The sequence below is a fragment of the Colobus angolensis genome, unplaced genomic scaffold (genome assembly GCF_000951035.1).
Source record: "Colobus angolensis palliatus isolate OR3802 unplaced genomic scaffold, Cang.pa_1.0 Scaffold7, whole genome shotgun sequence".
NCBI classification, from domain to species: domain Eukaryota; kingdom Metazoa; phylum Chordata; class Mammalia; order Primates; family Cercopithecidae; genus Colobus; species Colobus angolensis.
The window spans coordinates 7,776,360-7,790,412 of NW_012120709.1; the positions used below are offsets into that span (position 1 = coordinate 7,776,360).

The window sequence follows — 14,053 nt, forward strand, 5'->3', positions numbered from 1 at the left end:
ACCACACACTTTTTGTGGATGTTAGACTATTTTAATTTGCTGATAGTGCATTTAGTATGAGGTTGACTTTTTACAACTGCTGATTCAAATATTGTCACAAAATATTTGAAAATCGATCTTTATGTATCACCAAGTAACTTTTCCATAAGTAACATCCACAAATACAAAATCACTGGATATAAATTTTCAGCTGTATTTTCTGATCTGGTTACATAAATATTATTTGATTTAAATTAAGCCAAAGTCGGAGCTAAAACAGATTTTCTGCGAACATTTCATCTTTAAGATGAAGTTAAAGATCTGCATTTGAAATCTCCTGTTATTGAATTGGAAGTAGCATTTCCAGTTAATGTCCATCATCCTCTGAATGCCAGTGGTCTTTGAGTAAACATATGAACCTTCATCTCTTTTAGTTGTTTAAGATACCACTTCACATGATCAGTAAGTAACAACAACCACCTCTTGGTAAATGCACATGAATGCAAATTCCTGTTTTATATATTTGGGTAGTATAGAACATATCGAAAATAACAGATAAGTATTTACAAATTCCCACCTTATTTTTCCCCTTTACATTCAATGGCTAAGTATGGGAATTCATCTGTAAATGCCCCCAGAAATGGCACAAAATTGTGCTATAATGGAACCAAATAACCACAATGTTTGGGGTTTTTTCTCCAATAAAAGGTACTTATTTAGACAGTAATTTTTTAGTCACAATAAAAATTTAAAACATAAAGAGCTTTCATGTGCCCACATGAGCCACAAAATAAATAGGGCAATTACTTTATGTACGTGTGTACACATTTATATGTATACACACATATGTATGTATGTGTGTGTACACACACACACACACACACACAAAACAGGATCATGTTTCCAGGGTTCAGTGGAGGAAAAACTTTTTTCAGTGTTAAGTGTAATGTTTTCAAATAGATGAATCAGGAAATTTTACATAGATATAAGCCCATTTTGTATGAACAGTATCAGTCATGTGCTTTGAGGGATAAGTAGGGTAAATGGTGGTTAAACAGCATTCTAAAGAAAGGACTAAAGCATTCTAAAGGCCCATGGACGGCTCTTTCCAAAATTTCAGAGCTGGGAGTCCCCAGCAGGGGATCCACAGAGCAGGGAAAAAGGAACCTGAAATAACCTTCAGAGGAAAAACTGCATAGGGAATAACGTAGGTCAGCCCCTGTCTGCTGGGACCCATTTTCAGGCAGATACTACATGGCAATGACATCATCACAACAGTTATATCCAAGAAAGCAGTTTATAAAACAAGCACCAAACAACTGGACATAATTTTCATCATAATCTACAGCCTTTACCCTGAACAATGGAGTTTAATCACCAAAAAATTTAGATACTAGGGCTCCAGAAGATAGGATGGCCCAAGGTATCGTTTAATTTCTTCTTGTTTAAAAGGTGGGCACATTGGCACTTAAGAAAATAAATCAGAAAATAATATGGCTTCAAGTGGACAAATAAATATGAATTTCTAAGGAAGTCTTTGCATTATCTATTGGTTTCCTCTTGATTTGGTTCCATGGATAATTTCTCTCCAAGTTCTCTAATAAGTTCTGCTAGGTCTTCTGTATTCTGAGATTTTTCTTCAAGGAGTTCATAGCGGAGACTTGAGATGTCCTGCTTAATTTCCTTCAGTTCCCCTTTGAAAGCAAGAGTGATAAGAAGTCAACTATAAATACTCACTGCAGTGACTCACTAGTGACTGTGGAACGGGAGGAAATCAGCTCTAGTTTCACACACAATTTTATTTTGAATTCTTTGAAAGGAAATAACTTCCTAATGAAGCAAGTTTTTGTTTTCTAAGCTCAGTGTTTTGGTGAATGAAGAGATTATAGCATAATGATAACAAAAGCCCTCAAGTAAGTTAAAATGAAACGGTGGTGAATCATTCAGGGGTTGAGGCAGCAGCCCCTTCCTTGCCTTTCCCACCCACTTCCTCCTCCCTCCAAGTCCACCATAAGAATGAGAGCTTTTTATCTAGCAAGTGGTACCTGTCCCGGCCTGTGGAGAAATAACCTATTCCCCACTCTTTAACAGAATGGTGGCTGGTGAGATCCTGTTCTACTTTGCCCCTTCCTTGAAGTTCACTCTCCCCATGCCCATCTCTGCAGCTCTCCTGCCACTCTGCATTAGGCTCCTGTCCTGACTCACATTCAGGGGCTGATTTGCTTCTGCGTTCAACTCACCTTCGTTCACTTCGTCACTCTCCTTATCTATCTGGGCCTGTAGTACATATCTCTTAATGAGCCTTTTCATTATTTTCTAGAAAACAGAGAAAGGAGAAATCTATGTTAGTTTCAGGTTCATGACAAATCTCTCATTTGGAACAAGTTTCAGAGTCCTCCTCCCTGTAGTGAGCCCTTTGGAAGTGATGGCTGTCAAAGACTAAGATGATTCAGCCAGGATGCATGAGATCGCCACATTTTGCTTTCCTTTTTAAAACAGTCTTCACATCACCTGGGCTAATGACTCAAAAGTGAGTTCTTAGAAAAGAATGTTTAGAGCAAGTATGTAATCCTTTATGTCCATTGTCTGTATTTGATTTGAAAAGTATTAGAGCAAGACAGTCTTTCAGTAGGGTAGGTAAAAGATATACACTACCGCTCATGGAAATAGGGGTTTAAGCTAATGTCTACTCATATGTCTGACCCACCAAAAAATGGAACCAGTTTTTATTTTAAACTTTCTATTAATTTGGGAATGGCTAGTTTCAATGTAATACATTTTTCAAGTACCTGGGCTTCTATCATGCAAACATTGCTTTTACTATATATTTTTCATAAAAAGAAGGCATCTTAGTGGGTGCTTAGAAAGTCCTGATGGATATAGAACTAAACAAAATTTTACACCTAAGCCAAGGTTAAATGATAGATAGTAAAACTCTACCTTCAAGAATCTATTCTAAAGATATGATTTAGTACATTAACAAGTATGTTCATAGAACTAGTTAAATAACAGACAAAAATGAAACTTTAAATGTCCATCAATAAGGAATTACTTTTAGTAAATTATATATTTGTATAAAGGAATATGATAATTCACTGAAATTGATGGGAATATACATTTTGTGGAGAGAAAATCACAAGCTAAAAATGATTACTCATTACATAAGTACAATTAACTCATTTATATAGTATTATATATGCATTTTATAATAATAAAATATATGTAAAATTATGCACATATACACATATAATCAGCTGGCAGAATTTTCACCAAAAACAAGCAGTCTTTGTTTCTCACTGGTGGAATCGGAAATGAATTTTACTCTCTTATGTTTTTTGTAAAGTTTGCCTTTTTCAGTGAACATGGAGACCCTCAGATCTGTGATTCCAAGACTTTATTTTTTTAACTTACATATCTCTATCACTTACAAAATGCCTGGTACTGGTAATTAATAAATATTTGTTGAATTAACACATTATTTGATATTAAGAAAAATATCCTAATACTTTAAAGAATCACATAGTTCAAGAATCTAAATATGGCGCGGTGGCTCAAGCCTGTAATCCCAGCACTTTGGGAGGCTGAGACGGGCGGATCACGAGGTCAGGAGATCAAAATCATCCTGGCTAACACGATGAAACCCCGTCTCTACTAAAAAATACAAAAAACTAGCCGGGCGAGGTGGCGGGCGCCTGTAGTCCCAGCTACTCGGGAGGCTGAGGCAGGAGAAGGGCGTGAACCCGGGAGGCGGAGCTTGCAGTGTGCTGAGATCCGGCCACTGCACTCTAGGCTGGGTGACAGAGCGAGACTCCGTCTCAAAAAAAAAAAAAAAGAATCTAAATATTACAAATAACTAGTCTTGTTCCTTTAAAACTCCATGCTTACCTGATACTGTCTTGGAGGATTACTGAAACTATTGAAACGGAAATCTTCTGAGCTCCTTACACTTGGTTGCTTATTGTACCCAACCTGTAATTTGAAAAGATTTAGAAATGGATCCCTAAATTTTCTTTCAAATAATATAACGAAATTAGTTATCTAATGAACTAAGAGTCTCATACACACAAATTATCTGTATGTATAGTGCCATTTATTGTGCTTAATATTCTGTCTTCCAAGACAAATCAGTGACATTTTAGGTGTGTTAGGTTAATGGCTATTAGAGGTTGTCTGAGGAGTGTCTTAGACTTTGTGGCTGCCAATCACGCTGTCATGAGAATCACGCTTTAACCTTCTCACAGAGACATCCATGGTAGTCAAAGAGCCAAACAAATTGAGGAAATAATGGTGGTGATCTCAGAAGTCCATTGATGAGGGATCAACAGCGCCACCTGATTACCTAAGACATCCACACCTGCAGCAGGGTCTGATGTGCATCCTGCGGAAACACCACGGTAAGACTGTGGTGGAACAGAATTCAGTTGCGAAAAAAGCTCTAATTAATGTTTGAATTTTAGATACTGAATACTATCCCATTTGGGCAGCACTTTTCAAATTAAAATACATTTACCCAAATAGGCAAATAACAAAAAATTAAAGCAATCTGCAATAAAGGTGGTAGCATACCATATTAACATGCTAAGAGGATGATTTAAAACCTCTTTAATGCATTTTCTAAAGGGGAAAAAAAAACTAGTTTTACAAAGAAATAGGTAGAAGAACTGAAGCAAAACAAGTAGCTCTAAATCTGCATGTTTATGATACACAACTGTTTCCTAGGGGAAGAGACACCTCGAGATTATCTTCGAAGATACACAGTGATTCATATTTCCTGGTGATATCTATGTTGCTGTAAGTAAAGCTCAATGAGACTGAATTAAAATCCTTGCATTAACTTCAGTGGTTTGCTTTGATACCTTAAATAGCCACATACCGAATTAAAACAGCTACTCAGACGTTCATCTATTGAACAAGTACATATCGAGAGTCCTCAAAATGTAAGCTGCTGTGCTAGGCTCTGTGTATAAATGAACATAAGCAATTATGGTGTAGCTGAGTTATGGTAATAGCTCAATTATGAAAAATATGACAAGATTGATAAGATTAATAATAAACAATATATAAATTTGAAAATAATTTAGATAGCATCATTTTTCATGTATCTATTTCCTTTTTCCTTCACTCTAAAAATGTCTGTGTCCATATATTTTTACTTATACTGAATTTTAAAATCACTCTGATAAATTATATAATTCATCAAATTAACCAAAGAGAGGCAGTTCAGGTTCTCAGAAAGAGCACTTGATGGGAACCTGAAGGATAAATACCATCTGGCTTTGCCACAAGCTAGCCATGGAACAGTAGGCAAGATGCTTCAATGTTCTATAACCTTGTCTGACAATGAAGGAAGTGGTCTAGCTAGCTTCTATCATTCAAGCCCCACCAATTTATAAATTTGTGAAATGCATAAAAACTTCCACATAACATTTTAAATAATATAATGGGAACCCTGGTTTGAAACTATGATTTATGCCTTAAGAATATCATAAAAGGTGAGGACCAGTGTGAAGCTCCCACTAAGCCCATTATGATAAAGTGTGTAGGTGAGGACAGGCTCGTAACTATCATGTCTCTGATTTATTTACCATCTATTCATCAATTCACCATTGACATTTTTGGCTAGATAATTCTTCGGTGTGGGTGGTCTCCTGTGCATTATGGAATGCTTAGCAGCATCCCTGGCCTCTCATCTATGGATTAGATGCCAATCACAGCTCCCACTACACTCCATTGTGACAACCAAAAATATCTGCAGGTATTATCAAATGCACTAGATTAGGGGTGGAGGGCACAATCACCGGTGGCACAGTTAAATGGTATGAAACTAAATATCTATAAATTCACATGGAGCATTTTTATGTGATTAGTTTTTTTCTAAGTATGAAATACCAAGTTTTGGATGCATATATAACATTTTATTTTCAGAAAAAAATTCTAGTCAGTTTCTAATACATCATAGAAATTCAGTACATGTTTCTTAAAAAACGGAATGATACAGAGAAGAGTAAACCTATCCAATGGTGCAAGGAAGTATTATTACCACTTGGTGGCAGAAAATCCTAATATACAATTATTTAATGTCTGGAAATCCAAGTCTGCAACACTTTTATACATAAAAGAAAATTCAATTTGAAAATTGAATAGTATTTAAAGCTTAAGGATTTGGGTATTTATAGATGGTGCCAACATGTATACTGCCACAGAGGTTGGAAGTGGGAAGCTTGTTGACTATAAGCAAGAAGGACTGGATGCACGTTTTGTTCCTAATATGGAAATAAATACTCTCTCCAATTCTGAATGAACCATTGCCTGCCCCCTTTGTTAATACCTTCTACCACATTTTATGCATTCTTTATTCATTTGCTTTTTCATTTCCTAATAATTAGTTTTATATTAACATTTCTCATCTTGTAGGTTCATTGTAGGATTAGAGTGAGCGACACTAATAATTTGTTTCTAATTCATTAAAAAGAACAAGTAATCTTAAGTCTTTAAAGTTTCTTATATTGCTGGATATAGGAACAGTTTATGGTGTCACCTATTTCCCACAAGCATTAAATGTCCTGTAGCCAGGAACAGAGCAATGAACTGAAAAGGTATAGACAATATATTCAGTCAGCAGTGAATGCAGATATGAAATGAAGCTGTGTTATACAGGGCTTATAAACATACTGCTCTGAATCAAGTGGATGTTGGTTCAAATTCAGGCTCTGTCACTTGTTTGAAATGGGACTGTAGGCAAATCATTTCACCTCTATATCCTTAGGATCCTCAGATACAGAACAGGGAAAATAATATTACCCACCTCCCAGAGCTATTGCAAGAATTAAAGAGATGAGGTATAGAGAATATATAGCTTGAAATACACTGGACATTATATAACTGTCAATAGCTATTATTTTGCAGAAAGATAAATATCTACTATGTGGCTTTAGGTCTATTTCATGGTTAACTTTAATCTACACATACCCCTTTACTTATGATGGGGTTATGTCCTGATAAATCCATTGTAAGTAAGGTGAAAATGCACTTAATACACCTAACTACTGAACATCATAACTTAGCCTAGCTGACCTTAACCATACTCAGAGCACTTTCCTTAGCTTACAGCTGGACAAAAGCATCTAGCACAAAACCTATTTTATATTAAAGTTATTACACAAAATTTGAATCAACAGTCAAACTTTGAAGCACAGTTTCTACTGAATACATATTGCTTTCACACCATCCTAAAGTTGAAAAATCATTAAGTTGAACTATGGTAAGTCTGGGACTGTCTGTAGTCAATTCATCCTAGAGATAGTTTGCCAAGTATTACTTTTTACTGATGTGCCCAAGTCTATGACTAAGTCCTTCAGGGAATGAACAGTGATTCCCACATTCAGATGAGCATTAAAATCTCCTAAGCTCTACCCTACATGGTTCAACACCTACCCTAAGATGACAACTGGAATGAGAGCTGTTCAGAAGTTGGAACAGGGCAGTTATTCAAGAAGTTATCTGGCATTTTCAGGTTTATACATGTAATAGACTATGGAAGAGATCAATTTTTAATTTATGCTATCCTTTCAGACTGTATATCTGAAAAGCTAATGCTAGCAACCACCACACTCGGTGACCTTTAGAGTTAAAGGATATGATTGAAGATAATGACTAGGTCTGCTTATTATATGAAAAGCTAATGCTAGCAACCACCAAAGTCAGTGACCTTTAGAGTTAAAGGATACAGTCAGAGATAATGAATAGGTCTGCTTACCTTGTTTCAAAATGTAATTTTATATATGGTTCATCCTACTGATATCTATGGTGCACCTGGAGCAGATGTGAATGCAGTGTTTGTGCAGCTAACTAAATACTTTAAAATTCAAGAGGTCAGAGAAGACCTGAGTGAATCAGAAATTCACTTACCATCTTAGATATAGATGTTATGAAAATAAGATTAAGCATAAGCCATATGAGTTGGGTAGGAAAGAATGAACCATGAGAGTTTATCTTAGTATGTATACACTAGGGCCAAACCATCTCATTAGCAATGGACAAAAATTATTTGAAATATAAATTATTGCCTTACAACTTTTTCTCAGGAATACAGTTTAATGTATGTAGTAAAACCAAGCCAGCTGGGCGCGGTGGCTCAAGCCTGTAATCCCAGCACTTTGGGAGGCCGAGACGGGCGGATCACGAGGTCAGGAGATCGAGACCATCCTGGCTAACATGGTGAAACCCCATCTCTACTAAAAAAAATACAAAAAGCTAGCCGGGCGAGGTGGCGGGCGTCTGTAGTCCCAGCTACTCGGGAGGCTGAGGCAGGAGAATGGCGTAAACTCGGGAGGCGGAGCTTGCAGTGAGCTGAGATCTGGCCACTGCACTCCAGCCCGGGCGACAGAGCGAGACTCCGTCTCAAAAAAAAAAAAAAAAAAAAAAACCAAGCCATGTGAAATGTATCTCAGGTTTTGTTCACCACAGGCTCATATGGCAAGGGAAAAGAGATACTTCTGTTGATTTAAGCCTCCAAGAATCAAATGCCAAGATTGAATTGGAAGTATGAGCTGTACCCAGGATTATATGTATGGTATATTATATATTATTACCATTGTGGTATAATATGTGGGAGCGGGAGAAGGCAGAGAACGCCTCTCCACTGTGAGGCTCTGCTCACCTGTGAAAGGGGGAGAGGTAAGAAGATTGTTTGGGAAAGTCAGTCAGCCCAACAGGGAGCGGCACATCTCCATGGCTACCACAATACACAATTACACAAAAGGCTCTCTAGAATTTTTTTTTTTTTTTTTTTTTTTTTTGAGACGGAGTCTCGCTGTGTCACCCAGGCTGGAGTGCAGTGGCCGGATCTCAGCTCACTGCAAGCTCCGCCTCCCGAGTTTACGCCATTCTCCTGCCTCAGCCTCCCGAGTAGCTGGGACTACAGGCGCCCGCCACCTCGCCCGGCTAGTTTTTTGTATTTTTTAGTAGAGACGGGGTTTCACCGTGTTAGCCAGGATGGTCTCGATCTCCTGATCTCGTGATCCGCCCGTCTCGGCCTCCCGAAGTGCTGGGATTACAGGCTTGAGCCACCGCGCCCGGCCTAGATTCTTAAATGGACAGTGGAATCAACGTTTTACTCCAAACTTCACAACTGAGGTCGGACATCACAGGTTTAGTATTTCGTCTACAATTTGTTTTAAGCTATGATTAAAATATGTGTTATTGAAAACTGTAACTCTCGTTTACAATATATAATATACATTTTGATGATTAAAATAAATTTTAATTTTCCACATTTTTAGAGAAGCTACAGGGAAAGTAAAATTATTTTATTTGATAGATACCATAGTTTCTATCATAAAGAAAAGGCATTTTGATTCTATTTGAATTTTTCGCTTATCTGTCCAGTGACTTATTATACATCCTTCATGCTTTCAGGATGAGTATTTTCTTACTGGAAAAATGTAAGATCCAATTACACTGACCTATCTTTGCAAAAAATTTATTGAGTGTTTTACAACCAAATAACAAAAAGAGCCATTTCTTTATAATACGAGTATATTACATTTACATAGTGTCTGTGATTTTCAAAGTACCAATTAAATCTTTCCAATATGCTTGTGTGATGGGTTGTACAACTTGATTATTTCTATTTTATAGATGAGGAAACTAAGGTTCAGAGAAGTTAAATGAATTGCTGAAGAGGCAGAGATGTACACTTATTATAAGATCTCAATCTTCTGAGTACTTGGTTCAGTACTCTTATTATATCAATTTCCAAAGTGCAGTTTTGATAAGGAAGGAAAAGTAGTGAATATAAAATATTGATCAAATAAGCTGAATTTTATATATTCATATTAATCCATAATATATGTTATATGCAGTCAATTGTATATTATATAAAGTCAGTACATGTACCCCTTGGCATCCACAGGGGATTGGTTCCAAGACTCTTCTGAGCACACCAAAATCCACTGACACCCAGACCCCTTATAAAAAATGGTGTACTATTTGCATATAACTTACTCATAGCCACTGGTATACCTTAAATCATCTCTACTACTTACAATGCCCAATATAATGTTTTGTAACTGTAATATAAATGTTGTTATACTGTACTGTTTTTTAAATTTGTATTATTCTTATGATCATATTATTTTTGATGTTTTTATTTAATATTTTTGACCCATAGTTGGTTGAATCTGCGAATGCAGAACATATGGACATGGAGAGTGGACTGTGTGTGCGTGTGTGATATTTAATTGAAATGCCCTTTGCAAAATTATAAAACAATTTTGTCATATCACACATTTTGTAGATCATAAATGGGAGGTAGGTGGAAAAGAGCCATAACCATCTCCTTGGAATATTCAATTAAGAATTAGTTGTCTGCATTGTGAAAGTACTTAATGTGCCTGGACCATATGCTTAAAAATGGTTAAAATGGTAAATTTTATGCTATATATATTTTATAACAATGAAAATAAATATAAAAAAGAAGTCAGTTGCCTGTATATGCCAACCCCAAGGGTTGCTATGAATATTTAGGTTTTAAGAGGGATACTGTTATTCTTGAGATTAATAATCCATAACCTCTTATCGGTAAGAAAACGTAATGGGCCACATTGTCAATTATAACACAACTCTCATAAGAAAGACTAAATAATATGACTAGCTGAAATGGCACCCCTTTTTCCTTTAAGCATTTCAATATTTAAAATACATACAGTGAAGTTAAACTTGTAAGATAGACTTGATTATATAATGCTTGGTACACATGTGACAAATGATGGAGACCAAACAATATGTCACCAGGAATAATTGAATTCTTTTCTGAATATATCCACTAACTAGGGAAGGCTTCGAGAAATTAAATCATTTCACCTTACTCCAGTTTTCTTATGTGATATGTGCAGATAATTTAATTCACACAAAATAATTTACTAAAATGTCCTAGCAAATTATAAAATTGTTTGGGCCAGGCACGGTGACTGATGCCTGTAATCCCAGCACTTTGGGTGATAGAGACCCTGTCTCAAAAAATAAAATGAAATAAAAATAAAATGTTTTGAGTTGAACACTTTTTGGAGATAAGCTATTTCATATTCTTTCAGTAACTTTTTCCCCTTCATCTTTCTGTCCATACACCTTTCCCTCTTGTACATTCATGCATTCTTTTTTTCCAGACACTTGCAGGTACCAAAACTAAAGAAGTATTAAGGATCAGAGTTAAACTAAGACATGGGCTCTATCTTCAAGAACCCACACCTTCATCAGTTAGTTTGCCTCTTCCTGGTCTGGGGGATTGGTTAACACATCATGACCAATATGATTTCACCAACGAAGAGGAATGGGAGGTAGAAACGGGCATGTGAGTAGCAAAATATACTTCCTACCATGTTCCTTGCTAGGTATGTTATTTCATTAATTTAATGACCTTTCGAGACTGTAGTAATGACAAGTGAGGAAACTCAGGCCTGTGAAGGCCATAAAGTGTATCCACATCCATTGCTGAAAAGTGGTGGGAAACCAACATGACCCTGTGTGTGTGTACTATGTAAGTGTGTGTTGCTGCCAAACATACCTGACAAATGCTAATTTTGTTGCCATTTTGCAAATAACGTCTACTGACATTCAAATGCATTCTGATATTACAATTCTTCATTATTGTTTTTGTTTTTTTGTACTTGAAGTTCTGGGGTACATGTGCAGAACGTGCAGGTTTTTTAAATAGGTATACAAGTGCCATGGTGGTTTGCTGCACCCATCACCCCAACATCTACATTAGGTATTTATCCTAATGCTATCCCTCCTCTAGTCCCCTACCCCCTGACAGGCCCCAGTGTGTGATGTTCCCTTCCCTATGTCCATGTGTTCTCATTGTTCAACTCCCACTTATGAGTGAGAACATGCAGTGTTTGGTTTTCTGTTCTTGTGTTAGTTTGCTGATCCAGCTTAATCCATGTGCCTGCAAAGGTCATCAACTAATCCTTTTTTATGGCTGCACAGTATTCCATGGTGTAAATGTGCCACAGTTTCTTTAGCCAGTCTATCACTGATGGACATTTGGGTTGGTTCCAAGTCTTTGCTATTGTGAATACGGCTGCAATAAACATACGTGTGCATGAGCCTTTATAGTAGAATGATTTATAATCCTTTGGGTATATATACAGTAATGGGATTGCTGTGTCAAATGTTATGTCTGGTTTGAGAACCTTGAGGAATTGCCACACTGTCTTCCACAATGGTTGAACTACTTTACATTCCCACTAAGAGTGTGAAGCGCATTCCTGTTTCTCCACATCCTCTCCAGCAGTTGTTTCCTGACTTTTTAATGATAACCATTCTAATTGGCATGAGATGGTATCTCACTGTGGTTTTGATTTGCATTTCTCTAACGACCAGTGATGATGAGCATTTTTCATGTTTGCTGGCTGCATAAATGTCTTCTTTTGAGACATTCACCCACTTTGATGGGGTTGTTTTTTTCTTGTAAATTTGTTTAAGTTCTTTGTAGATTCTGGATATCAGCCCTTTGTCAGATGGATAGATTGCTAAAATTTTCTCCCATTCTGTAGGTTGCCTGTTCACTCTGATGGTAGTTTCTTTTGCTGTGCAGAAGATCTTTAGTTTAATTAGATCCCATTTGTCTATTTTGGCTTTTGTTGCCATTGCTTTTGAAGTCTTTGCCCATGCATATTTTCCTGAATGGTATTGCCTAGGTTTCTTCTAGGATTTTTATGGTTTTAGGTCTTACATTTAAGTCTTTAATCCATCTTGAGTTAATTTTTGTATAAGGTGTAAAGAAGGGGTCCAGTTTCAGTTTTCTGCATATGGCTAGCCAGTTTTCCCAACACCATTTATTAAATAGGCAATCCATTTCCCATTGCTTGTTTTTGTCAGGTTTATCAAAGATCAGATGGTTGTAGATGTGTGGTGTTATTTCTGAGGCCTCTGTTCTGTTCCATTGGTCTATATCTCTGTTTTGGTATCGGTACTATGCTGTTTTGGTTACTGTAGCCTTGTAGTATAATTTGAAGTCAGGTAGTGTGATGCCTCCAGCTTTGTTCTTTTTACTTAGGATTATCTTGGCTATGTGGCCTCTTTTGGTTCCATTTGACGTTTAGAGTAGTTTTTTCCAATTTTGTCAAGAAAGTCAGTGGTAGCTTGATGGGGATAGCATTGAATTTATAAAGTACTTTGGGCAGTATGGCCATTTTCATGATATTGATTCTTCCTATCCATGAGCATGGAATGATTTTGCATATGTTTATGTCCTGTCTTATTTCATTGATCAGTGTTTTGTAGTTGTCCTTGAAGAGATCTTTCACATCCCTTGTAAGTTGGATTCCTAGGTATTTTATTCTCTTTGCAGCACTTGTGAATGGGAGTTCACTCATGATTTGGCTGTCTGTCTGTTATGGGTGTATAGGAATGCTTGTGATTTTTGCACATTGATTTTGTATCCTGAGACTTTGCTGTAGTTGCTTATCTGCTTAAGGAGATTTTGGGCTGGGATGATGGGGTTTTCTAAATACACAATCATATCATCTGCAAACAGAGATAATTTGACTTCCTCTTTTTCTAATTGAATACCCTTTATTTCTTTCTCCTGCCTGATTGCCCTGGCCAGAACTTCCAATACTATATTAAATAGGAATGGTGAGAGAGGGCATCCTTGTCTTGTGCTGATTTTCAAAGGGAATGCTTCCAGTTTTTCCCATTCAGTATGATATTGGCTGTGGGTTTGTCATAAATAGCTCTTATTATTTTGAGATACATCTCATCGATACCTAGTTAATTGAGAGTTTATAGCATGAAGCACTACTGAATTTGAATTTTGTCAAAGGCCTTTTCTGCATCTATTGAGATAATTGTGGTTTTTGTCATTGGTTCTGTTTATGTGATGGATTACATTTATTGATTTGGGTATGTTGAACCAGCCTTGCATCCCAGGGATGAAGCCCACTTGATCATGGTGGATAAGCTTTCTGATGTGCTGCTGGATTTGGTTTGCCAGTATTTTATTGAGGATTTTTGCATCAATGTTCATCAGGGATATTGGTCCAAATTTCTCTTTTTTTGTTGTGTCTCT

The 14,053-nt window shown here is 36.7% G+C and overlaps 1 protein-coding gene across 3 annotated transcripts in view; it reads right to left on the reverse strand.

Annotated features, from left to right (window-relative positions):
- Positions 1-1,255: 1,255 nt before the first annotated feature.
- TRPC6 (transient receptor potential cation channel, subfamily C, member 6) overlaps positions 1,256-14,053 on the reverse strand; it is a 136,974-nt gene continuing 124,176 nt past the window's right edge. For 2 of the 3 annotated variants that reach the window (XM_011926613.1, XM_011926612.1), the window contains 3 exons: positions 3,865-3,948; positions 2,220-2,295; positions 1,258-1,673 (listed from right to left, as the gene is read on the reverse strand). In XM_011926613.1, coding sequence (XP_011782003.1) covers positions 1,522-1,673; positions 2,220-2,295; positions 3,865-3,948 — 312 coding nt within the window. In that variant the 3' untranslated portion in view covers positions 1,258-1,521. Of the gene's footprint in view, positions 1,674-2,219; positions 2,296-3,864; positions 3,949-14,053 lie in introns of all 3 variants that reach the window. The other variant, XM_011926611.1, reaches the window with a different exon arrangement.